The sequence below is a fragment of the Elgaria multicarinata genome, chromosome 17 (assembly GCF_023053635.1).
Source record: "Elgaria multicarinata webbii isolate HBS135686 ecotype San Diego chromosome 17, rElgMul1.1.pri, whole genome shotgun sequence".
Lineage (NCBI taxonomy): Eukaryota > Metazoa > Chordata > Lepidosauria > Squamata > Anguidae > Elgaria > Elgaria multicarinata.
In genome coordinates, this window is record NC_086187.1 from 5,822,009 (window position 1) to 5,847,482 (window position 25,474).

At 45.2% G+C, this 25,474-nt stretch overlaps 1 protein-coding gene across 1 annotated transcript in view; it reads left to right on the plus strand.

Moving 5' to 3' along the window:
• The window catches only part of LOC134410257 (maestro heat-like repeat family member 5), a 90,506-nt gene that overhangs the window by 13,493 nt on the left and 51,539 nt on the right, over positions 1-25,474 (plus strand). The window contains exons 3-6 of the mRNA XM_063143428.1: positions 15,040-15,182; positions 16,489-16,606; positions 18,760-18,914; positions 22,482-22,610. Coding sequence (XP_062999498.1) covers positions 15,040-15,182; positions 16,489-16,606; positions 18,760-18,914; positions 22,482-22,610 — 545 coding nt within the window. The remainder of the gene's footprint in view (positions 1-15,039; positions 15,183-16,488; positions 16,607-18,759; positions 18,915-22,481; positions 22,611-25,474) is intronic.

Genomic DNA, 25,474 nt, shown 5'->3' on the forward strand with positions numbered 1-25,474 from the left:
CGCCTGGCACAGGCGACCCAGCACTAACTCCCTGCAGGAACGGTACAGGGAAGGCACCACCCACCTGCTCAGGGTGGTGCGACACGGCAGCTTATAGTATGGCACCACAAGTGCCATCAGCCTCTTGAAGCCTGCGTTGTCGACGAGGCTGAATGGCTGGTCGTCCAACGCCACCATCTCACCGATGCGGGTAGTGATCTTGGTGGGCGTTGGAAAACGCCATCTTGTGGGTCCATACTTCCCCCACCCCATGTCCTGCAGGGTTGCCTGCCTAACCCTTGTGGGGATGGGAGATAGAGAGCTTAGAGTGGCAGTGCCAGCAGCAGCAGCCGCAGCAGCAGCCGCCGCCTTTGGCTTTCCCCTGGAACCAGTCGCCTTGCCCGCCTCTTTCCCCAACAAGACCGCCTGGTGCTGCCTCTGAAGATGCATCTTCATGCTGCTGGTTCCATAATGCCCTGTCGATGAACCCCTGCTTAGGGTGAGTTTGCAGTGGCTACAGACAGCAAAGCGGGGATCCGCCCTACCTCAAAGTGGTCCCACACTATACTTGTCTTTCGCTTCCGTGGTGACACCAATTGCCCGCCTGAGCTCTCTGGTGTTGCCACAGAAACAGGGGTGGCAGCGGAAGAGGTGTGGGATGAGACTGGGGAGAGAGCCTCGGCCTGCTGCTGCTCCTCCTCAGCCCACACATCCTGGAGGACCACTGCCTCCTCCTCCTCCTCCTGCCCCTCCACTGTGCTGAGGACCTCGTCTAGGTGGTCTGGAGACAGGTCCATCAGTGGGCTCGTGGGCTCAAACGATAATGAAGGAGTTGGGGATACTCCTCTAATGGCACTGCTGCCACGTGCCTCTTGCAAAGGGGCACTTTTCCCACCCTCAAAAAGAGAACGCCGGGCACAAGTTGCAGAAGAGAGTGCGCCTGCCTGCTGCTTGTCCTGCTTCTGTTGCGGAGCAGCCAGCCAAGGAGTTGCCCGTTTGATTTTTACAGCAGGAGAGGCAGCCTGCTGCTTACTGCTGGTAGCCTGAGCCTTGCTGCTTTCAGCACGCCTGCTCCCTCTTCTCATGATGATATAATATACTACTAATAATATCTACTAATAATAATATGTATAAGAATAAAATATTAATACTAATAATAATATGTATAAGAATATACTAATATACTACTAAGAATATGTATAAGAAGATAAAAATATGTTTAAGAATATTACTAAATGTAGGGAATTGGGACAAGAAGTGTGTGTATGCTTTCCCCAAACAGGATTTGAAATGCTCAATCTGTGGCTGTTGCACTTCACAAACAGTGCACTGCACACACACAGCACACAGCACACAATATAACACAGTCCAAGTAACAGAGAGAAGAAATAGAGAATAATTTTTTATTTGGTATTTATTTTTTTGTATATAGAAGGAAGATGAAACACAGTAAGTCAGGCTTTAAGAGAAGGAAAGGGGGGGGGGACAACCAACCAACCAAACACTCACTCCAAAATTTAAAAATAAAGTTTATATTAAATCAAAGTAAGGGAAAAACACACAGCAAACTAAGCAAAAAGTCAGAAAGAAGCAAAGAAACACACACACGCGCGCCAAGCTAAATCCTAATCTATCTCCAAAGTACACAGCAGCAGCTAACTAAAGTAGACCCTCTCTCCACGAACGCCAAACCCACAAAGACACTGAAAGCAGAAACGTCTCAGGGTGGCTCTGCCTTTGTCCCCCATCCCACGCTGGGATTGGAGGATGCTTCATGAGGTGATCAATTCTCATCAGGATTGGGAGTTGAATGTGCCTGTCATCGCTTCAAAAAAAAAAAAAAAAAAAAAAAAAACCAAACCGCCGGTTTACCAGCGCTGTCCCTGTTTGTTGACCCGATTTTTTAAAAAAATTGCACGCGAACCGAACCACGCAGAGAGCTGAGAGTATTCTCAAAATGACCCCCATCCACGACTCTCTAAGCACAAGATTTTTCAGAAAGATAGCATCAAAAACAACACAGTTATCCGCGATTCTTTTCCGCAATGCGAAAATGTTTCCGCAATGCGAAATGTTTCAAGATGGCGATCAGAGCGGACTGCGTAAAGAGAAGCGCTCCGAAAATGGCTGCTTCTCTTCGCCTTGCTTCTAGGGGCCCGCGGTCCACTTCTACTCCGCCTCTGGGCAAGGCGGAGCAGGCCAATTCGCTCCTGCTTCTGCGCTTCTAATCGGAGCGGAGCACATGCCTAATTCTTAACATATAAGTGCACCCCCCACCTCGGGATCTATTCCTGCTTCCAAAATCTCATACTTTCTTCTGCTGGCGGTTTCCCACTTCCCTTAGAAAACACAAATATTAGGAACTGTTTCCAGATTCCTTCAAACTCATTTATTTTAGTTATACCTCTCCTCCATTTAATATTACAAGTCAACTTATCATTAATAGCTATATCCCATACTTCTTTGTACCATTCTTCAATAGAATATTCCCCTTGAATCTTCCAGTTCCTAGCTACCATCAATCGTGCTGCAGTCAGCAAACTCAAACTCAATTCTTTAATTTCTTTTCCACATTTTAAATCTTCTAATAGTGACAGTAATGCAATTTTTGGTGTTTGTTCTATTTTCATTCCCACTATTTCTTCAATTTCCAAAAACACCAAATTCCATAATCTTTGTACATATTTGCATTCCCACCACATATGTAAATACGTTCCGTTTTCCCCACAACCTCTCCAACAATTTGCTCAATGCTGATTATTTATCTTATTCAATCTAATCGGGATTAGGTACCACCTCCACAAAAATTTAAAATAATTCTCTTTTATTCTCACTGACATATTTCTCAACACTCTTTGTTTCCAGAGTCCCTCCCAGCTCTGTCGTCCTATTTGTACCTTCAAATTTGTCTCCCATACCAATTTTCCTGAACTATCCACCAGCCCTTTCTCTAGCAATATTTTATATATTTCACTCATTAACCCTTTTAATACTGAACTTCCTCCCTTATTTTTTTTCCTTACATTTTTCCCTTTTAACTATTAATTCCTCAAACTTCGTCATTTCTCTACAAACTCTATTTTCTCTAATCCACTTTTTATTCCACTGTTCTAATTGCCTATAATCTAACCAAGTTAATTTTTTCTCTTTTAAAACCTCTTCCATATCTTCTCTTGTATTTATTTCTCTCAACCAATTCTTTAACTTCATTTTATTTTTCTCTATTAATATTTTACTTAATCTGCCCTTCAGTTCCTCTGGGAAGTTCATTAACATTATTTACCGGTGACAAAGGGGAGCCGCTTGGAAGCAGCTCCCCTTTAAATTTACTCCAGATTTCCCAGTGAGACCTCAGGAGCAGATTACCTATACTTTCAACCCATTTTCTCCCTCCTTCCCTAAAAAAAACATTTTCCAATCTCGTCTCTATATTACTTGTAGTTTTGTCCTCCATCCAATCTAAGTCTCCTACTCCTATAATTGCTTCTACTATATGCCTTAATCTGTTTGCTACATAATATAATTTTATATTTGGGAGACCCATTCCACCCTTCCTTTGACTTAAATACCAATTATTCTTATTTACCCTCGCTTTCTTATCTCCATTACAGAAATTGTTTATTATATTTTGCCAACTTTTTATCTCTAACTCTGAAATTTTTATTGGTAACATCCTAAACACAAAATTAATCTTTGCTAAAATCTTCATTTTTATTAATGCTATTCTTCCAAACCATGATAAATTTAATCTTTTATATTTTTCCAGTTTTACTAAAACCTCTTTTTTAACTTAATTAAATTTTCCTTCTCTAGATTATCTAAATTTTTTGTAATTTTAATTCCCAAATATCTAATCTGTTCCTTAACTCTCATTTCTATTCCCTTCCGTTCCCATTCCTTTTCTTCTTTTTTAGTATAATTAAACAAAATCATCTCTGATTTGGACCAGTTTATTCTTAATCCAGTAGCTTCTTCAAATTCTCTCAATTGTTGTTTAATTCTATCTATCTTTCTTATTGGATTCTTGATAGTTAATAGGGTATCATCCGCAAACATATTCAATTTTATTTTTTTTACACCACCAATTCCTTCTATCTCTCCATCATCTTTTAATGCATTCGCCAGTACTTCCATAACCATTACAAACAGGACCGGCGAGAGCGGACATCCTTGTCTTGTACCTCTGGCTAGTCGTATCTTATCAGTGAGTCCGTCGTTTACCACCACTACAGCTGTATTTTGGGAATATAACTGTTCTATTATCATTTTAAATTTATTTCCAAATCCCATTTTATCTAAAATAATCTTTAGTGCCTGCCAGCTCACACAATCAAAAGCCTTAAAGCTATCCAGTGCCAAAATTCCTGCCTTAATCTTAGATTTTTTTATCTCATATATTACATTTAAAACTCTTCCCACTAAATTGTGCATCTGTCTACCCGCCACAAATCCACATTGGCCTTCTCCTATGTATTCCGATATAAATTTATTTAACCGTTTTGCCAAAATTGATGAAATTTTTTTAGCATCTTGATTTATTAGTGAAATAGGTCTATATGAATCAGGGACAGTCAAATCTTTATCTGGTTTTGGAATTAATATTATCAATGAATGTTCCCATGATTCTGGCGTCTTCTCTCCTTGCAATATAGCGTTATAAAGTTTCAATAATTTCGGTACTAAAAACCCTTTGAAAACCTTATAATATTCTGATCCTAGACCATCTGCTCCCGGTGATTTACCCACTTGCAAGTTGTCTATTACTTCTTCAACCTCTCTTTGAGTTATTACCTTCTCCATTAGCTCTTTATGTTCTATTTTTATTCTCTTCTTTATATACCTTTCTATATAATCTTCCAACTTCTTTTTTTGGATATCTTTCCCCTTATATAGTTCTTGATAAAATTCCTGAATTTTTTTTATTTTATCCTTCATTGTATGACAATAATTCCCTTGTTTATCCTTCAATGCTCCTATCCCATTTCTCGCTTTTTCTTTTTGTGTGAGTCTGGCAAGCAATCTAGAATTTCTATTGCTATTTTCGAAATACTCCCTTTTCATATAAATTATGTTTTTCTGAACCTGTTCTATATTTATATTCTCTAACTCCTTTTTCTTAGGTTGTATTTCTATTAATTTATATTTATTTTTACCCTGCCAATATTCTTCCTCCAGACTCCTAATCTCTGTCCCTAACTTCTCCTGCTCTGCATATTGTTGTCTTTTTAAATTACACATTTCTCTAATACAAATTCCTCTTGCTACAGCCTTCATGGTGTCCCAAACCACCGACCCTTCTGTTCCTCCCTTTTCATTAATTTCCCAGGACTCTGACAATTTCAAAATTTTTGTATTCAATTTCCACCTATATGCTTCTTTATAATTCTTCTTAATTGTAAACTCTAAACTTAACAATGCGTGATCTGTTACCTTTATTACCCCCATTTTACATACCCTAGTTGCAAACTCTTTCGAGACAAATATATAGTCTATCCTAGAGTATGTATGATGAACTGGGGAATAATATGAAAACCCAGGCTTTGCCCCATTAAGTAAACGCCAACAATCCACATAATCATTTTCTTTTACTAATTTATTCATTATAGTGATATTATTTCTCTTTTCTCTTGTCAAGAAATACTTTTGTAAGCCGCCGTGAGAGCCTTTTTTGGCTGAATGGCAGCATAAAAATCCATACATAAATAAAATAAATAAATAAACGTTAGTGAGGTTTGACCTGTCCCATCTATTATCCATAACCATATTAAAGTCCCCAGCTAAGATGACATACCCCTCCTTAAATTCTTCTATTTCTTTAAATAATTTTATAAAAAACTTTATAAACATTTGGGGCATAAACATTAATTAATGTATATACTTTTCCTTCAATTTTGCCTTTTATCATAAGGTATCTACCACTACCGTCCTTCTTTATAGTTTCTAATATAAATCCACTTTTTTTGAAATCAAAGTGGCCACTCCATTTTTTTTGAAGTCCCCAATGACTTTTCATAATAAACTGACCACTTTGTCCTTATCATATTTGCGTTCTCGAACCCTTGATGTGTTTCTTGCCACATAATAATGTCAGATCCTTCTTTATTTAACATTGTTCAATTCTCCTCCTTTTCACGACTGCCCCCAAACCTTTAACATTGAGCGTTGATACTTTTATTTTTTTATCCATGGTCACCCTTTTGATATCTCTTTCGATCCCTTGTGCTCTGTAACTCAAATTCACATATATAAAGACACAAATACCATAAAAAACCTCCAATCCCATACTCCAACCCGCTTCTTCCCCCCTACCCCCCACCCCCCACCTCTCCCCTCCCAAATCCCCGTAAGTCTATCACTCCGGCCATCTACTTTTAGGGGGGAGGGGGGGAGGCAGTGCTTCGCCTGGCCAGCAAGGTCTCTATATTTTATCAATTCTGTCTACAATTATCAGATGCCCCTGCCTCACTTCCCTCCCCGCCTGTTTCAGTCAAACTAGCATCATCATACAGACCCAAACTCTTCAGCAGCTCCTTGCCCTGATCCAAAGAGGCTACTCTGTGCTGCCTCTCACCATATGTAAATCTTAAAAATACAGGGTAACCCCAAGCATATCTTATTGCTTTTTTCACTAATATTTCCGTTATCGGCTTAACACTACGTCTCCAATTAAGTGTATGCTGACAAAGATCGTTGTAAATTTGCACTGTTTTGTCTTTCTATTGTAGCAGGGCCATGGATCTCAATTTCTTCATAACTTGCTCTTTCTTGTAGTAACTGCCAAATTTTACCAGAATATCTCTAGTCGCTCCCTTGTAATTTTGTTCCCCCACTCTATGAATTCTGTTTAAATCACAGTCCTCTATTTCCAAATCAGGCATCATATCTTTGAACCATTGCAGAATTATGCCTCTCAAATCTTCTTGTGATTGAATCAGATGTTTAATACGAATTGATGAACGACGATTGTAATCTTCTAATTGGATCAGCCTTAATTCATGGTCCTGAAATTGGACATTAGAGGTTTTTTCATGAACATTCTGTCTTTTCTCCAGGAAATTTACTCCTACCTCCAGATTTTTTATGCTCTTAACGTTCTGAGCAATCTTATCAGCCAGCACTGCCATTCGTTTATCTGATCTCTCAGCCTGTTGATCGATTCTCTTAAAAATAGTCTCATTATTCTCTACTATGAAACTTTTGATTTCAGCCATGGTGGCTGGCTCCTTGCCAACTGGTGCCTTGCCACCTTCCGCCATTGTAGGGTCTGCCGCTGCTATCTCTGTCTCTCCCTGCTCTTCTTCCAAGGCCAATTTCTCAAGGTGGGGGAGGTTGTGATTACTGGGTCGTTTCCTTGACCAGGTAACTTTTGAAAATTCGGTTTTAATTTTTTTTTTAATGTTCGACATAGGGCATAAATCTCTTTCTTAATGTCCTGGCTCTTCTTCCTTGCCCGGGGTATTTTTCTCTCTCTGTAGTTCCCGGGAATTTACAACTCTCTCTTCTCCAACAAAGGGTGAGATCCACCATAAATCAAGTCAGCATTCGCTGGGGGAGCTCCAACAGTTAGGGTTCCAAACTGTTCCAAACAGCTTAGCCCCCTCTCCAGATGCTGCTTCAAAATCAATTTCCCCACTCCTTATGAATCTCTTTCTTAATGTCCCGGATTAACACAGTCCTTGCCCGGGCTGCTTTTATCTTTCTGTAGTTCCAATAATTAATTGCTCTCTCTTTTCCAGCAAGGAGTGAAATTCACTATAAATCAAGTCAGCGTTCGCTGGGAAAGTTCTAAAAATAACACGCAATTACTGCAGTGCACAATCCAGCACAGTCCAGCACATACGCAGTTTACTTTCGCTTTCCACTCCGAAACGCTCAGAGACACTGCTTTATCACATCAGTTCCTCCACTCCTTACATCATTTCAACTCTCGCAAACATCAATAACACCGACAATTAATATTCATAGTCCTTTTCCAACATGCTCATCTGAGACTTATGTGCTTTTAAACAAGATAATTGACTTTCCCGGTTTGGCCGGTTTGAGCTTCACAATTCCCTTACCAGTTCCATGGCTGCCAGGCTCCGCACCCTCCTTTTCTTTGTCTGACCACTCGCCTTTTAGAGCTCAGATCTTGATTTAAATCAATAAAATGCTTTTTGAACCCTCTGTCATTGTGAAAGTGGAGTCGTGCTTTGGGGCTAATTAGATCTCACCCCTGGGCGGAAGAACCTTTGTCTAACATGGTGACCTACTTGCTGCTTCCCATCCCTGCCCTAAAACACAGAAGGAGGAGGAGGACAAAGAAGGGCAACTTCTATAACGACCGGCGTGCCCCCAGCATTCCACCTAGGAAGAGGGTTCCATTGGCAGTTGGCTGAGTGACCAGGGAGAGGAGGAAGAGTCAAGAGAGCAACTTGTACAACTTGCAGTGTTTCATCTTTTCAAAATCAGCATTTGCTTACGAAGTGCCTGCCTTCACAAAAGCAATGCTCACGTGATAATAGCATAACACAGTACCAGGAGTGAACATGGAGACTTCATATAAGCTGAAGGTGACTGGAGTTTTTAAAAGAAAATAAAAGAACCACAGTTTTAAGCTTGACTGTGCTGTGAATGTGGCTGAAAGCATTTCATGCAAGAGACTGATTCCAGTATGAAGGTCTGTAGATGGAAGTCCAAGGAAAAAGCCATTTTTTTCCTCAAAGGAACGACGGTGGAATTTTGTTAGACACTCCATGTCTGACATGTCTATTGCAGTTTAAGCATAACCCAGAGTTTCATATATGACCTCAGGTAATACAATTGCTAATACAATTTCAGTTATGGGTTTTTGTAGGCTAGAGGCTCAATTCAAAGGGTAAGAAGGAAATAGTACTTTTATCATCATCATCTTCATTATAATTATTATTATTTTCATTTCTATATTGTCCAATAGCCGAAGCACAATTTATCATTGTGATATCTATTTTACAAAGATGCTTAGTGCAAAGCCTAAGCATTTGCACTAAGGATTGTCCTCTCCTCTGAAACCATGTGCGTATATTTATATATTTGATATCTCAATACTCCAAGTCTCTGATGAAGTGAGCTGTAGTCCAGGAAAGCTTATGCCATAATACAGAACTGGACAGCACATATATACTAGAAGCCAACATGGATTTGTCAGGAACAAATCCTGTCAGACTAATTTGATCTCATTTTTTGATAGGACTCCCTTGTGGACTGTGGGAATGCTGTGGACATCATATATCTTGACTTCAGCAAAGCTTTTGACAAAGTACCATATGACATTCTGATTAACAAACTAGCTAAAAGTGGGCTAGATGGAACAACTATTAGGTGGATCCACAGTTGGCTACAGAATCGGACTCAAAGAGTACTTATCAATGGAACCTTCTCAAACTGGGGAGAGGCAATGAGTGGGGTGCCGCAGGGCTCAGTCCTGGGCCCAGTGCTCTTCAACATTTTTATTATTTATTTATTTTATTTTTATTTATTACATTTTTATACCGACCAATAGCCGAAGCTCTCTGGGCGGTTCACAAAAATTAAAACCACAATAAAACACCCAACAGGTTAAAACACAATTACGAAACACAGTATAAAAAGCACAACCAGGATAAAACCACACAGCAAAGTTGATATAAGATTAAAATACAAAGTTAAAACAGTAAAATTTAAATTTAAGTTAAAATTAAGTGTTAAAATTCTGAGCGAATAAAAAGGTCTTCAGCTGGCGACGAAAGCAGTACAGTGTAGGCGCCAGGCGAACCTCTCTGGGGAGCTCGTTCCACAACCGGGGTGCCACAGCGGAGAAAGCCCTCCTCCTAGTAGCCACCTGCCTCACTTCCTTTGGCAGGGCTCACGGAGAAGGTCCCCTGTAGATGATCTTAAGGTCCGGGTAGGTACATATGGGAGGAGGCGTTCCTTCAGATAACCTGGCCCCAAACCGTTTAGGGCTTTAAATGTCAATACCAGCACTTTGAATCGGGCCCGGACCTGGACTGGCAGCCAATGAAGCTGGAAAAGGACTGGCATAATGTGATCTCACCGGCCAGTCCCTGTTAATAACCTTGCTGCCCTATTTTGTACCAGCTGAAGCTTCCGGACCGTTTTCAAAGGCATCCCCACGTATAACGCATTGCAGTAATCCAAGCGAGAGGTTATCACCAGAGCATGGATAACTGTAGCTAGGCTATCTCTGTCCAGATAAGGGCATAGTTGGTATATCAACCTAAGCTGATAAAAGGTGATCTTTGCCACTGAGTTCACCTGTGCCTCAAGTGACAGTTCTGGATCCAAGAGCACCCCCAAACTACAGACCCGATCCTTTAGGGAGAGTGCAACCCCGTCCAGGACAGGACAAACATCACCTCGCCGGACAGATGAACCACCCGCTAACAGTACCTCCGTCTTGTCTGGATTGAGTCTCAGTTTGTTAACCCTCATCCAGTCCATTACCGTGCCCAGGCACTGGTTCAGAACAGTCACTGCCTCACCTGGGTTTGATGAAAAGGAAAGGTAGAGCTGGGTATCATCCGCATATTGATGACACCTCAGTCCACATCTCTGGATAACCTCCCCCAGCAGCTTCATGTATATGTTAAACAGCATAGGGGATAAGATAGAGCCTTGCAGAACCCCATGGCTTAGGAGCCATGGCACAGAGCAATAATCCCCCAGCACCACCTTCTGGAATCGGCCATCCAAGTAGGAGCGGAACCACTGCAACGCAGTACCTCCAACTCCCAGCTCAGACAACCTATCCAGAAGGATACCATGGTCGATGGTATCGAAGGCCGCTGAGAGGTCCAGGAGAACCAACAGGGTCGCACTCCCCCTGTCTCTCTCCCGACAGAGGTCATCCCACAGGGCGACCAAGGCAGTTTCCGTTCCAAAACCAGGCCTGAAACCTGATTGAAATGGATCTAGATAATCCGTTTCATTCAAGAGTGCCTGGAGTTGTCCTGCAACCACCTGCTCAAGCACCTTGCCCAGGAAAGGGATATTAGCCACCGGCCTGTAGTTGTTAACATCTTCCGGGTTCAGATTAGGCTTCTTCAGGCTTCTTCTTCTTCTTTTAAAGAGGCTGGCACCACTCCCTCTCTCAAGGAGGCATTTACAACCTCCTGGACCCAGCCGGCGATCCCCTCCTTATTTGATGTAATGAGCCACGAGGGGCAAGGGTCAAGCACACAAGTGGTCGACCGGACTTGGCCAAGCACCTTGTCCACATCCTCGGGCCTCAATAACTGAAACTCATCCAATAAAACTGAACCGGACGGCACTCTGAACGCCTCTACTAGTGGAGCTGCATTAAGTGTGGTGTCCAATTCATGACGAATCTGAGCAACTTTATCTTCAAAGTGCCATGCAAACTCGTCACAGCATGCTACCGAGGGTTCCACCATCTCTCGCCCTGGCCCAGAGTGTAACAGGCTGCGAACCACCCGGAAAAGCTCCGCCGGACGACACTGAGAAGACGCAATGCTGGTGGAAAAGAACTGCCTCTTTGCCACCCTCACCGCCACAGAGTAGGCTCGATAGTGAGCTCTAACCCATGTTCGATCAGACCCAGCACGAGTCTTCCTCCACCTGCGTTCTAGCCGTCTCCCCTCTTGCTTCATCGCCCTCAGCTCAGGTGTATACCAAGGAGCTGACCGGGCTCTGCTCAGAGAGAGAGGACGTTTGGGCGCGATCGTGTCAACCGTCCGAGTCATCTCTGCATTCCACAGAGCGACCTGGGCTTCGACAGGAGCACTGGCCATATCAGCAGGAAAATCCCCCAGAGCCCTCTGGAATCCATCGGAGTCTATTAGCCTCCGGGGGTGGACCATTTTAATAGGCCCCCCACCCTTGCAGAGGGGAAAGGCCGCCGAGAGTCTAAACCTCAATAGGAAGTGATCTGACCATGACAAGGGGGTAGATGTTAGTTCCCCCACTTCCAGATCACCATCCTCCTGTCCAGTCGAGAAAACCAGATCAAGCGTGTGCCCCTTTGCATGTGTTGGGCCGATGACATGTTGAGACAGCCCCATGGTTGTCATGGCAGCCATGAAGTCCTGAGCCGCTCCAGATACAGCAGCCTCGGCATGGAAGTTGAGATCCCCCAGAACCACCATCCTGGGGGTTCTCAACACCAGGTCCGAGACAACCTCTGTCAGCTCAGGCAGGGAGACTGTGGGGCAGCGGGGTGGACGGTACACCAGCAGAATCCCTAATCTGTCTCGAGTACCCAACACACAGTACAGACACTCAAGATCAACACTCGACTGAACAGGAAGCCTAGAGAGGGAGATTGTATTCCTATAGACCACGGCAACCCCCCCTCCCCGGCCCTCGAGTCTGTGCTGGTGCTGCACCGAGTACCCAGGAGGGCAGAGCTGGGTGAGAGCAACCCCTCCCAGTTCCCCCACCCAGGTCTCAGTGATGCATACCAGGTCAGCCCCCTCATCCACAATCAGATCATGGATGAGAGAGATTTTGTTTTGGACTGACTGGCATTCAGCAGCAGCAGCACCAGACCCGAGAGCAAGCTGATAAGGCCGCCAGGAACCATCTGGTTGGGGAAAGGTCTAGAAGAGGGGATAGCTGTAAGGAATCTGTCCCCTCTTCTCCTCATCTGGCCTGTTCCTCCCCCAGCACCATACCTCCCCCTACCCGTGACCACAGTTATGCAGGCACCCCCATATTCCCCAGAGCTCCCCAGGCACATGTTAAAAATTATTTAAAAATTGATTAAAAGTTTTTTGAGAAATTGCTGTTGGTTGATGGTCTGCTGGTGTTCTCCAAAACAGGGTGGCTCCTCTGTGCGACGCAAAGTGCGGCGCCAGCGCCGAGGCGCTGCCTCTGGCCGGCTGGAGCTTTACCTGTAAGCAAGGCGGGGCACTAGTCAGCAGATGTTCAGCAGCTGGGGGAAAGAGACTGCAGAGCCCAGGCTCCTGCAGCCCCAAGGTCTTCTCTCCCCACTGCAAGCACACCCCACCTTCCTCTGGCCGGCTGGAGCTTTACCTGTAAGCAAGGCGCTCCGCGGAGCCCAAGATGGGGGACACGTGGCTCAGCAATACTACAAACGAGAAAGATCTTGGAATTGTTGTAGATCACAAGCTGAATATGAGCCAACAGTGCGATATGGCTGCAAGAAAGGCAAATGCTATTTTGGGCTGCATTGATAGAAGTATAGCTTCCAAATCACGTGAGGTACTGGTTCCTCTCTATTCGGCCCTGGTTAGGCCTCATCTAGAGTATTGTGTCCAGTTCTGGGCTCCACAATTCAAGAAGGATGCAGACAAGCTGGAGCGTGTTCAGAGGAGGGCAACCAGGATGATCAGAGGTCTAGAAACAAAGTCCTATGAAGAGAGACTGAAAGAACTGGGCATGTTTAGCCTAGAGAAGAGAAGATTGAGGGGAGACATGATAGCACTCTTCAAATACTTAAAAGGTTGTCACACAGAGGAGGGCCAGGATTTCTTCTCGATCCTCCCAGAGTGCAGGACACGGAATAACGGGCTCAAGTTAAAGGAAGCCAGATTCCGGCTGCACATCAGGAAAAACTTCCTAACTGTTAGAGCAGTGCGACGGTGGAATCAGTTACCTAGGGAGGTTGTGGGCTCTCCCACACTAGAGGCATTCAAGAGGCAGCTGGACAACCATCTGTCAGGGATGCTTTAGAGTGTATTCCTGCATTGAGCAGGGGGTTGGACTCGATGGCCTTGTAGGCCCCTTCCAACTCTGCTATTCTATGATTCTGACTAGCTCAGTGGCAAAGCATATACCTTGCATGCAAAATCCCCCACAGCAGACGCAGGTAGGGCTAGGAAAGACCCCCGACTGAAACTCTGGAGGCCGCTGCCGGTCAATAGGGACAATACTATTGGTTTATTATTCTATTTCATTTGTACCCCACTTTTCTCCCAAAACATTTGGCACTCAAGGCCAGATGGACTAGTGGTCTAACATGGTTTAAGGTATCTGCCTATGTTCCTAATGTGGATGGGTTTTGCTCAGCCAGCTCAGAATACCACCTTGCAGTAAATGATGGAAGCAATGAAATGTGGGTGTGTTAACCAAGAAAATGCCATTGCTGTAATTCGCTGCAACGAAGTTAGCATAAATGATGAGGTTCTCTTCAGAGATAGCAGGTTAGTGGTGTTTTAGTCTAAGATGTAGGGACATGGCTCATGGGAGAGCCAGTCCAAGGTTCAATCCCCAGCGGCATCTCCAGATAGGGCTGGAAACCCTATCAATGGCCCCTTTCAGACAACACGCTAAACCATGCTGATTAATCACAAAATGGTTAAGGTTTTGTGGTTAAGCAGCATGGTTTAGCGTGTTGTCTGAATGAGGCCAGTGTCGAGAATATTGGGCTAGATATTGGACCCAAGGGTCTGACTCAGGCCTTAGCTAGACCTAAGGTTTATCCCAGGATCGTCCCAGGGTCATCCCTGCCTGCACCCGGGATATCCTGTGTGTCATTTACATGAACAGGGATGACCCCGGGACGATCCCAGGATAAACCTTAGGTCTAGCTAAGGCCTCAGTCTAAGGCAGCTTCCCAGGTGTCTTGTATTCCTATAAGCCCTGTTGGAATCGATACATGAGCATGGAAATTGGATACCATTGGGCATGGAGAAATGAAAAAGGAGAACCAGAAATATTACGTGTCAGCCATAAATTATTGCTATAGTAAACTGATAATGCACCACCATTTAAATGTGCTGAATTTCAAAAACGTTTATTAGAACAGGATTTTGAACATGCCACTTCCACTTCAGAATATCCCCTGTCCAATGGATTTGCGGAAATGTACACTGATGGTGCTATATAAATAATAATAATAATAATAATAATAATAATAATAATAATAATAACCAGAGGATTTACAAGCTGATCCATATTGGGCCCAGTCACATTATAAAACTACTTCTGTAGAAATAGGATGATAATCCTCAGATGTGGAGATGTGTGATCCCCCCCAGTGACCCTGCATTGTTTGCAGGAACCCTTCCTGCTCCAAACCCACGGATCAGCTGTGTGCTCCACGTGACTTCCCGTCTCCAGGGGGCATCCTAAGGGTGCAACTGCTGCTGCTGCCCTCGGCCTGGGCAAACTGGGACTTCCAGGCCGTCATGCCAGTGCTGACACTGACTGTGATGAATGGATTCAGCCGTGATTGTGATGTCACATATGACATAAAGCACCTTGTAATGAGCTAGAGTTGCCCACAAAGGTCTGGAAAATTTCTGCTTTTGAGTCAAGACGAAATTGAAGGTTGAGTCAAGACGAAATTTACCAGAGAACATGACTTTCTGTGGAAGGTGATGTGTGCCCCAGGGTTCGGGTTTTACATCCTAGATGACTGACAAATCTTTGGGCCTGCAGAGCTTGCCGAGAGAGGAGGAAGCCCCACGATTAGGAGCAAGGCCCTGCTGCTGGGTGGAGCAAATGCCACAATCCGGTGTCTTTACAGCCCATTTGTTTTAACAGGATTTAGATACGCTTGATTGTGTGCTGTGCTGCGCCCACAGTGTCTGTGCCCACACAAAAAAGGGGGAGTGTTAACCTCTGTTTAAGATCTGTTTGATAGGTTGTGAAGTTGCGTTGATGCGTCTAAAACACTGAAGTCTAGACTAGTTTGCGTTTTAAGCCTTCCTGCCTTATAATTAATAAGTCCCCCCACCCCTATAGATAGGTTCTATAAAGTTATCAGTCTTCATAGAACCCAGCCGGTAAATAAAATCCTGGCTGGAACAGATTGGTAGAAGTTCAGGCCTAGCTGGTCTACTTGGAGAGAAGCGAAGGGCTTTATGTATGTATGTATTAAAATATTTGTATCCCAGCCTATATTATTGAGATCTCGGCGGCGTACAGATAATATCAATTCAAACAGTATAAAACGATACATAAATTACACAGCTAAACATGTATTAAACCATTAACCAATACCAGTAAAACCCAAATAAAACTGCATGCAGCTTTAGGGAAATTAGCCCTCAAAGGCACTGATAAAAAGCCACATTTTAACTTGGCACCGAAACGAAGCTAGCGTCTGGACCAGTTGGGCCTCCCAGGGGAGAGCCTTCCATAACTGGGTTGCCACAACAGAGAAGGATTTGCAATAATGACAAGAACCACAAAAGTAAAATTGTACGTAGCGGGATAGTGCCCTCCAAACCTGGCTCCCTCATTACCGGGGAAGTTTATGCTGGTCAGCCCTTGCTAGGCCATCCCTAGCACAAACATGGCTTTAGCCTGATCTTACATCTATTGCACAACTGAACAACGAGGGCTCCATAAATTAGTATTGATACCTTACTGGGTTCGCCTGCCTGCCCTGCAGTCCCACCAGCCTATTTCGGTTTCTCTTGAAAGCTACGATGACCTTTACTGTCAGTTTACAACATGGAGGATTTTGGAAACCTCTAATTAATCTTTTAGAAATGTGATCCCTTGCCAAGAAAGGCCCATTTAATGTCTCAATTTTGTTTCAGGCTCCGCTCATTCTTCAAGAGAGTCAGGCATAGGAAGAACAGGATTTGTCACCATGAAGAGGAGTGCAGCAGAAGCACAGACAGCTCCCAGCAAAAAGAAAAGGCCAAGCCTCAGAAGGAGGAGCTGGATGAAAATGGTGAGACTCTTGTGGGGACTGAGAAGAGGTCAAGGAGGCTCCGTGCTTAAAGGATCGTGGGCACAGGGCTCCCACAGGAAGAGGAAGGGAGCACCCACGTGGTTAGGCAGTGGTTCAACAGGAAGGCGGCAGGCAGTTCCTGGCCTGCGGGAGGCCTCAGCTAGCCCAAGGGCCCGGGATCCCTCTGTGAGGCAACAAGCAGGAGTCATCATTTCCCCCATTATTTATGTATTGATCTCCTGTGTGCCAATCTAGAGGTTCTCAGAGCGACTTACAATAAGAATGTCAAAAATAACAAACTCAATGAGCAGTAACAACAAAAATTAGAAGACAGCAAGCAACGTAGCCTATGAAAGCAGAATTAAAATTGTCAGGGGGGAAATAAGGCTGATACCACAACTGCACCTGGGAATTGTCTAGGAGCCGTTGCGGCTGTTTCAAGACTGGCGTATATGTGTGTTTCATACCCAGTCCCTGTCAGTAATCCAGCTGCAGCATTTGCAACCAATTAGTTCCTGCACCAAAGCAAGATTGGACCTTTGGCTGGGACCCTGCACCGCTCTGTGCTGCTCAGTGGTGCAGGCTGTGCTTGGGAGCAGGCAAAGGAAGTAGAGAGTCTAGCAGAAACGCCCGTGTCTTTTCATTATTGCAGGGTTTCCCCTGGGTTTGGGTCAAATGGATAAAGATGAGAAGTCAATTAGACTGGAATTTTGGATGTCAAGAAGTTATCTCACCACAGCAAACATGCCTCATTTTTTAGCTATCCTACTGTCAACGTGGTCTGTAGCTACCAGAAACTGCCAACACACACACCCCCTTTGGTCAAGACTATCACCCCAGAATCAATTGGGCCAGAGGCATTTGGCTCTGTCTTAATAAACACTCTGCCCAAGGCTGGGGTTCAGCCCTTGTCTACTGTGATTTTGAGTTCCCATTTCAATCTCTGCACAGAAGGTCCAGTCTCACAGGTACTGATGATGATCACTTGGACGTGTTCTACTGCTTTCAATAGGTCTAAGTTGTAACTTTTTATTCATTCATTTATTCATTCATTCAAGGTGGCAACTATCAAACCTAAAGCCAATACAAACCTCCTAGATTTTTTTATTACTAAAGAAGAGTGGTAGAATAACGCCACATTTGCAGTCGTTCAAGAGGTCCCCAAAAAAGAACCATACAAAATCACAGACATGATGCTGTCTTTGTAGCCTGTGTCTCTATACTAGGCTAAGTAGACCTTCAGCTTGTTCTGATTCAGAAAGGCAAATCTTGTGATTATAGAACGTTTATTGATTCACTCATAAAAAAATTCCAAGGTGGCTCAAAGAAACGGCAAAATTGACTATCAGTTTGCAGTCGGGTATTTGCCTTAAGGACTGGTGTCTAGTTAAATATGAGGAAGCAGAGAATAGAAGAAATGCTCAGTTTTCACACTGTGTGTGTGTGTGTGTGTGTGTGTGTGTGTGTAAACAGTGGGGTCCCCCCTCCCCCAAGGATCTGTGTTGGGGCCTTTGCTTTTTAACTTGTTCACAAATTATCAGGGGTAAGGGGGTGAGCAAGGGCAGGGCCAAGTCTGCAGATGACACTAAAGGAGAAACTGACCAGGAAACTGACCAGGTCATGGTGGACAAGCTCAATCAAAATGCCAGCCTGATGTGTGCAGCAGCTGTGAAGAAAGGTGGACTCCATGCTAGGGATTATTAGGAGAGGAACTGAAAATAAAACTGGCATTATCATAATGGTGCGAACATGGTCACTATGTCCTGGTCACTGCACCCCAAGAAAAATATTGTAGAGCTGGAGAAAAGTTAAAATATTTGGGGCTGTTTCATTTAGGAAAATGCAATTGAGGGGGAACATGGTAGGGGGGTGTTTAAGTATGTGCAGTGTAGAAAAGTGGGTAAGTTTTACTAGAACCCAGCAGGGTCATCCAGTGAAGCCAGATGGTGGGAGATTCTGAACAGACCAAAGGAAGGCCTTCTTCAAACAGCACATGGTTAAACTATGAGATGTCGTGATAGCCACAAATTGGGATGGCTTTAAAAGGGGACTGGACAAATTCATGGAGGAAGAGCTAAGGCTATCTCTACTCATCTTGGTGGCTACAGTATGTACCATTTGCTGACCTAAGCTCTGTTCTTCCTCTTTGGCAGAATCACAGATCTGTTTTTTCAACTTGAGGAATCTCAGAGAAGGAAATGGCCCTTCCCTGGTGCAAGAGTCCACAGACAACCTGTGTGCCTTGGCTGAGACCAAGGTGGCCGGGGTCCTGCGGGCCATCTGCAAGTACCGCCAGAGCATCCACAAGGTAGGGGCCCCCTTTGGCGCTCTTTGGGCCTCTTTCAGCTGGTTCTTTGCCTGTTTGTTTTAATGCTGCTCAAAAGTGAATTGGGGATTAGAGGGCAGACGCATGACATCTCAAACCATCTCGCTGTCTATGTTTTTCGTTCTCATCCTGACTTTCTCTTGGGCCAATTCCTATCCCATATCTAGTGGGAAGGTCCCTCAAAAAAGAGGGATGGTCAGCTTCTTTTTTGGCAACCGGGGGGCTGTGTCCATAGGGCTGCTTGGGTGCATGGTGAGGTGCTTGGCGCCACATGATGTCGTGGCCAGCACGCACCCAACCAGCGGCGTCCACCTTGGAAAACCACAGTATCACTATCACAGAGTCATTTCACTGTGTTCCTTTTAGTTGAAGCAGCTTCCATGCGCTTGCTGTGCCATGTGCCCCCGCTCGCCTGCATTAAATCCTGGGTGTGCCTCTGTAACCTGACTGTGACATGTTCAAGGGATGCAGGTGCCCCTCCCCTTATCAGTCCTTTTCCTAGCCCATTCCATTGGGAGCCTTCATTAGGCACTTCCTTATGGCTGCCTTACTTCGCTTCTCTGATGTTGTGTTACTTCGTTTCGCTTCTCTGATGTTTAGAGTAAATAAGGTAGAAAGTTATAACTCAGTGACAGTTTGCTAGCATGGGGCGAATTTGGGGTGGAGGGTGCACTCAAGGAGTGGGGCTGCCCCTTCACCCTCATCAGTCCTTTTTCTAGCCCATTCCATTGTTATTTAGATTCTCTGATGCTGTCCTACTTTGCTTCTCTGATGCTGTGCATTTCTGGAGGGAGCTTATATTCTTTACTTTGCTGTTACCAGCTGCGCATCTCCGGTTTATAAAAATAGAGATCTGCCGCATTAGTTCATTCCCATTCCCATTCCTACAATGTAGCAGGGGGAGCCTGGAGAGGAGTGGGCAATAAGCCTTTCTCATGGATGACTTTGGTTCTACCCCACCCCTACCCAGAAGTATGTTTTTCCAGGCTCTGCAAAACCAGGTTTTAAGGACGACTGGCTCCACCATGTAACACTAATGAAGTAGAGCCGGTTTCATCATACTAGCACATGTCCTGGGCTCAGGGTCTCACTGGAATTCATCGGCCCATGGGAGAATCCCCCTGACACACACCAGTGCATAGAGATCTGCTTGGGATGGTGTCCCTGCTGATCAGAAGAATCAGTCCAACCCCGTTTCGAGGTGTGGGACCTACCCTTGTGCACTCTTGCCAGAAGGCGTTGGTGTGCCTGAGGTCTTGTGGGGGCAAATGAAAACTTCTCTTTCCGAGGGGCTGTGGCCTCCACTGCTGGTCCAACGAGCTAGAGAGGGACACCTTGATCCACCCATGAAGGACCGGGGCAGCAGAAGCGCCGAATCAGCCCCTTCCCCTCCTCAGAGCGGGGCATGCCCAGAGTGCTGCCCCGCTGCACTGGGCAAGGGTGTGGGTGCAGCAGAAGCACAAGCCCTCCCACCACCTGAAGTGAGGAGGCACCACTGGGCACCCCCAGCGGCTGCCCCTGTGGTCACAACCCCCCTGCAGCGGCTGTCCTCCCTCCCTTTGGCTCCATGTAACCCCTCTGAGCGAGCCAAAGCGCCTGCTTCCTGGAGAGCCACGGCAGTCACTCTTGCAGCCAAAGTGGCCCTCCAGAGAGCCCGCCTGCCTGCCTGCCTGCCCACCCACCTGCCCACTGGCTCTCTCCAAGTGGGCTCTTAAAAGGAGCCAGAGGGGGGCAGGTCCCCCAGAGCAGCCACCCACCTTCTGCCTCACTTGGAGGATGCCCTGAGAGAGAAAAGGAGGGTGGGCAGCTGCTGGAGGAGCCTCACCAGCCGCGGTATTGGCCACCATGGGTGAGCAGGGCTGGCGGGGGTCTCTGGACCACCTGCTAGTGCCACCACCTCGCTCCAGTGAAGAGCAGTGGGGACCCCTCCTGGTGGGGAGGGGGAGTGCACCATGTGCTGCTCCTCCCGCTCCGCCACGTAGGGGGTCACCCTGCCTCTTGAGAGGGCTGGCCCTGTTTGGGTGGGATGCGCGCATGAGAGCGCCTGCGCACTGGCTTAGCACCATCGATTGCAGCTGGGATGGCTCTGGGTCTGCTCCTCCTCCAGGCCAGCAGAGTAGCTAAACTCAGCGCGAGGAGTTTGCTTGCATGCGGCCAATACGTGCAGCTGTTTGGGGGCGGGGGGCGAATCCATCAAAGCATCAGCTGTTACTCAAGACCATAATAACCCAGCTCCATTCTTTAAGTTCAAAATTCCATATTAGAGTAAAACCTTTCAGACCAGTAAAGGGGTGGGACTCATCCATGGCTTGCTGTGCCCAGTCCTGCAAGCCCCGAACAAGAAAAGAACCGGATATTACAAGCTAGACATAAGGTGATGCCTTATAGGCCCCTTCCGACTCTACTGTTCCTTGATTCTGTGTGCATCATTAGATTTTGCTTGATTTAAAAAACACAAAACACACCCCAAATAAATAAAAGCTGTGGGAAGAAGGAGAGCCCAGTTGGAACCATGCTAGGTGGGGCCTTCACAGTTTGACTTCATCACAGTCCTGATCTGAATCAGAGGGACAGGAGCGCTATTTGCCCTGGGAGGAAACCATCCATAAAAGGAAGCAACAGTGGTGGTATCTCTTAAGTGTTCTTAAGAGTGGGGGCAACTCCAGGCGTAAGACAGGACACAGAGGGAGAAAGGGTAGGGTCTTTTGAGGCAGCAGCAGGAGACCTTTGGACAGCTGAGGGAGAGACCTTCACAGGCATGCCTGAAAGAGAGACAGTGGGAGAGATGGTGGGGTGGGGGTTAGGCCATGCATGGCCTTGGAGGTCAGGGCAAAGGGTTTGGGCTGGATCCGGCAGCAGACAGGGAGCCTGTGTAGCGATTTAAGGAGAGGCATGTTGGCAAGATCAGTGGCCAATGGACCATGCTGAGACCATGGGGGAAAGACCAGAGGGTTAGGAAACAAGTCCTAGGAGGCAAGGTGGAAAGAACTGGGTATGTTTAGCTTGCAGGGGGGGGGGGGAGGGTGGCAGGATAGCACGGTCTTCAAAGACCTGAATGCAGCTGGGACTCTGTTCTCTGATGCTCCGGAGGACAGAACTCGATCTAACAGGTCTAAGTTACAGGAGGGTAGATTTCGGATGAAGATTGCCTGTGTTGAACAGGGGGTTGGACTAGATGGCCACCAAGGCCCCTTTCAACTGTTATGGTTCAGTTATCTGTGATACTATGAGGTTTATGCTCACATTGGGGCTCTTTGGTTTATCCTCTGTGTGCATTGATTTGGAAATTCTTCAAATGTTTGAAAGTTGTATCATGTTGCATTTTAAGGTTTTAATATTTGCATTTTATCATGTGAACCCCCAGAGAGCTTTAGTTATTGGACAGTATAGAAATGTAATAAAATAATAATAATAATAATAATAATAATAATAAGGCTTGTGCTCAGACCGATGCTGTACCTTCTGTGTGTCTGTGTGTCTGTGTGTCCCCACCCACAGCACTTCACATAACCCTGTTGTTTCCCTTTTGTGTTCCCTTCCATTCTGTAGATTTCTCCAAAGCATCGCTTGTGCATTAATCAGATCCTGCAAGCTGTGATCAAGTCAGCCAGTAGCATAGACTACAAACTGGCTAACGTCCTCATCAAACTGGCCGCTGAAGATATGCTGAGGACCACGGTAAGAGCCAAGATGACAAAACAGATGCCAAAAGTGGCCCTTCCAAGAAATTCCTGACATGTATGGGTGATAGCTTTCTCCTACAGAAAGTGGAGGAAGGAACTAGAGGATCGGCAATCCTTGACTTGATATTGACCAATAGGGATGACTTAGTGGATAAAGTGGCAGTTACGGGAACTCTGGGGGAAAGTGACCGCGTCATACTTGAAATCTTGATTATGAAGGAGACAAAAGTTGAGTGTAGGCATACACGTACTCTGGATTTTAGGAAAGCTGATTTTAATAAACTCAGAACTATGATAACTAAGGTCCCGTGGCAAATGAGCCTAATGAGAAAGGGAGTGCAGGATGGGTGGGAGTATCTAAAAAATGAAATTTTAAAGGCACAGTTACAAACAATTCCAACAAGGGGAAAAGATAGAAGACAACAGAGGAAACCAATGTGGCTCCACAAAAAGCTTAGAGATGACCTAAAAACAAAAAAGGATACATATAGGAAGTGGAAGGAAGGCCAGGCTACAAAAGAAGAGTACAGACAAGTGGCGCAGAAGTGCCGAAATGACGTCAGGAAGGCTAAAGCTCAGAATGAGCTGAGATTAGCGAGGGATGCTAAAAGCAATAAAAAGGCTTTCTTCAGATATGTGAGTAGTAAAAGACAGAGGAAAGAAATGGTGGTTCAACTGCTTAATGAGGATGGCAAATTGACAACAGACGACAAAGAAAAGGCTGAAGTGCTCAATTCCTACTTTGCCTCTGTCTTCTCCCAAAAGCGGGTCTATGACCCCCCTGGAGAAAGTGAGGCAGAAGTTGAGGGGGCAGGATTGCAATTTGAGATTGATAAACAAATGGTCAAAGAACACCTAATTTCCTTGAATGAGTTCAAATCTCCAGGGCCCGATGAACTGCATCCTAGAGTAATGAAGGAGCCAGCGGAAGAACTCTCAGAACCTTTGTCTATTATCTTTGCAAAATCATGGAAGATGGGTGAGGTGCCGGACGACTGGAGGAGGGCTAACGTTGTCCCTATCTTCAAAAAGGGCAAAAAGGAGGAACCTGGGAACTACAGACCAGCCAGTCTGACATCCATCCCTGGGAAAATTCTGGAGCAGTTTATAAAGAAAATCTGTAAACACCTTGAAATCAATGCGGTGATCACTAGAAGCCAATATGGATTTGTCAGGAACAAGTCCTGTCAGACTAATTTGATCTCTTTTTTTGATCGGGTAACCTCCCTTGTGGACTGTGGGAATGCTGTGGATGTCATATATCTTGACTTCAGCAAAGCTTTTGACAAAGTGCCCCATGATATTCTGATTAACAAACTAGCTAAAAGCGGGCTAGATGCAACAACTATTAGGTGGGTTCACAGTTGGCTACAGAATCGGACTCAAAGAGTACTTATCAATGGAACCTTCTCAAACTGGGGAGAGGCAACGAGTGGGGTACCGCAGGGCTCAGTCCTGGGCCCAGTGCTCTTCAAAAAAATTATTAATGATTTGGACAAGGAGGTGCAGGGAACGCTTATCAAATTTGCAGATGACACCAAATTGGGTGGGATAGCTAATACCCTGGAAGACAGAAACAAACTTCAACGTGATCTTGATAGGCTAGAGTGCTGGGCTGAAAACAACAGAATGAAATTTAATAGGAACAAATGCCAAGTTCTACATTTAGGAAATAGAAACCAAAGGCAGTTACAAGATGGGGGATACTTGGCTCAGCAATACTACAAACGAGAAAGATCTTGGAATTGTTGTAGATCACAAGCTGAATATGAGCCAACAGTGCAATATGGGTGCAAGAAAGGCAAATGCTATTTTGGGCTGCATTAATAGAAGTATAGCTTCCAAATCACATGAGGTACTGGTTACTCTCTATTGCGTCCAGTTCTGGGCTCCACACTTCAAGAAGGACGCAGACAAGCTGGAGTGTGTTCAGAGGAGGGCAACCAGGATGATCAGGGGTCTGGAAACAAAGCCCTATGAAGAGAGACTGAAGGAACTGGGCATGTTTAGCCTGGAGAAGAGAAGATGGAGGGGAGACATGAGAGCACTCTTCAAATACATAAAAGGTTGTCACACAGAGGAGGGCCAGGATCTCTTCTCGATCCTCCCAGAGTGCAGGACACGGAATAACGGGCTCAAGATAAAGGAAGCCAGATTCCAGCTGGACATCAGGAAAAACCTCCTGACTGTTAGAGCAGTACGACAATGGAATCAGTAGCCTGGTGAGGTTGTGGGCTCTCCCACACTAGAGGCCTTCAAGAGGCAGCTGGACAACCATCTGTCAGGGATGCTTTAGGGTGGATTCCTGCATTAAGCAGGGGGTTGGACTCGATGGCCTTGTAGGCCCCTTCCAACTTTGCTATTCTATGATTCTATGAAATATAGAGTGAGGCTCTTCTTCCCGCTCCATCCAACTAGCTTGTTTCCCAAACTTGAGCAGGTATATCTGAGATTCACCAGAGGGCGATCGACACCCGCGATTGGGTGCGAAAGGAGAGCAGCTTGAGGCCCTTTGCCACATCGTGGCCAGTCCACAGCCATCCAGCCACTTCCCTCTTGAGAAGCTGCATTTTCTCTGAAAGTCCTTTTACTCCAATCTTTTTACTGCAACCAATATGCTTCTAGTAAGAAGCTCCTGTATTCTGAAATCAGCATGTATTTATACAATTTTTTGTGTAGAAGTTACCTCATAACTAATGTTATCAACTGTCCCATAAATTAGGGCTTACATCTCATTGTTGTTAAACATTCCTTTAAAAATTGGAATGTTCATATAGGTGTTTCACGTACACCTTTCTGGCTTGATGACATCAATTTTTAATTATACCTTCCAGATAATTTCCTTTACTCAAAATTTGC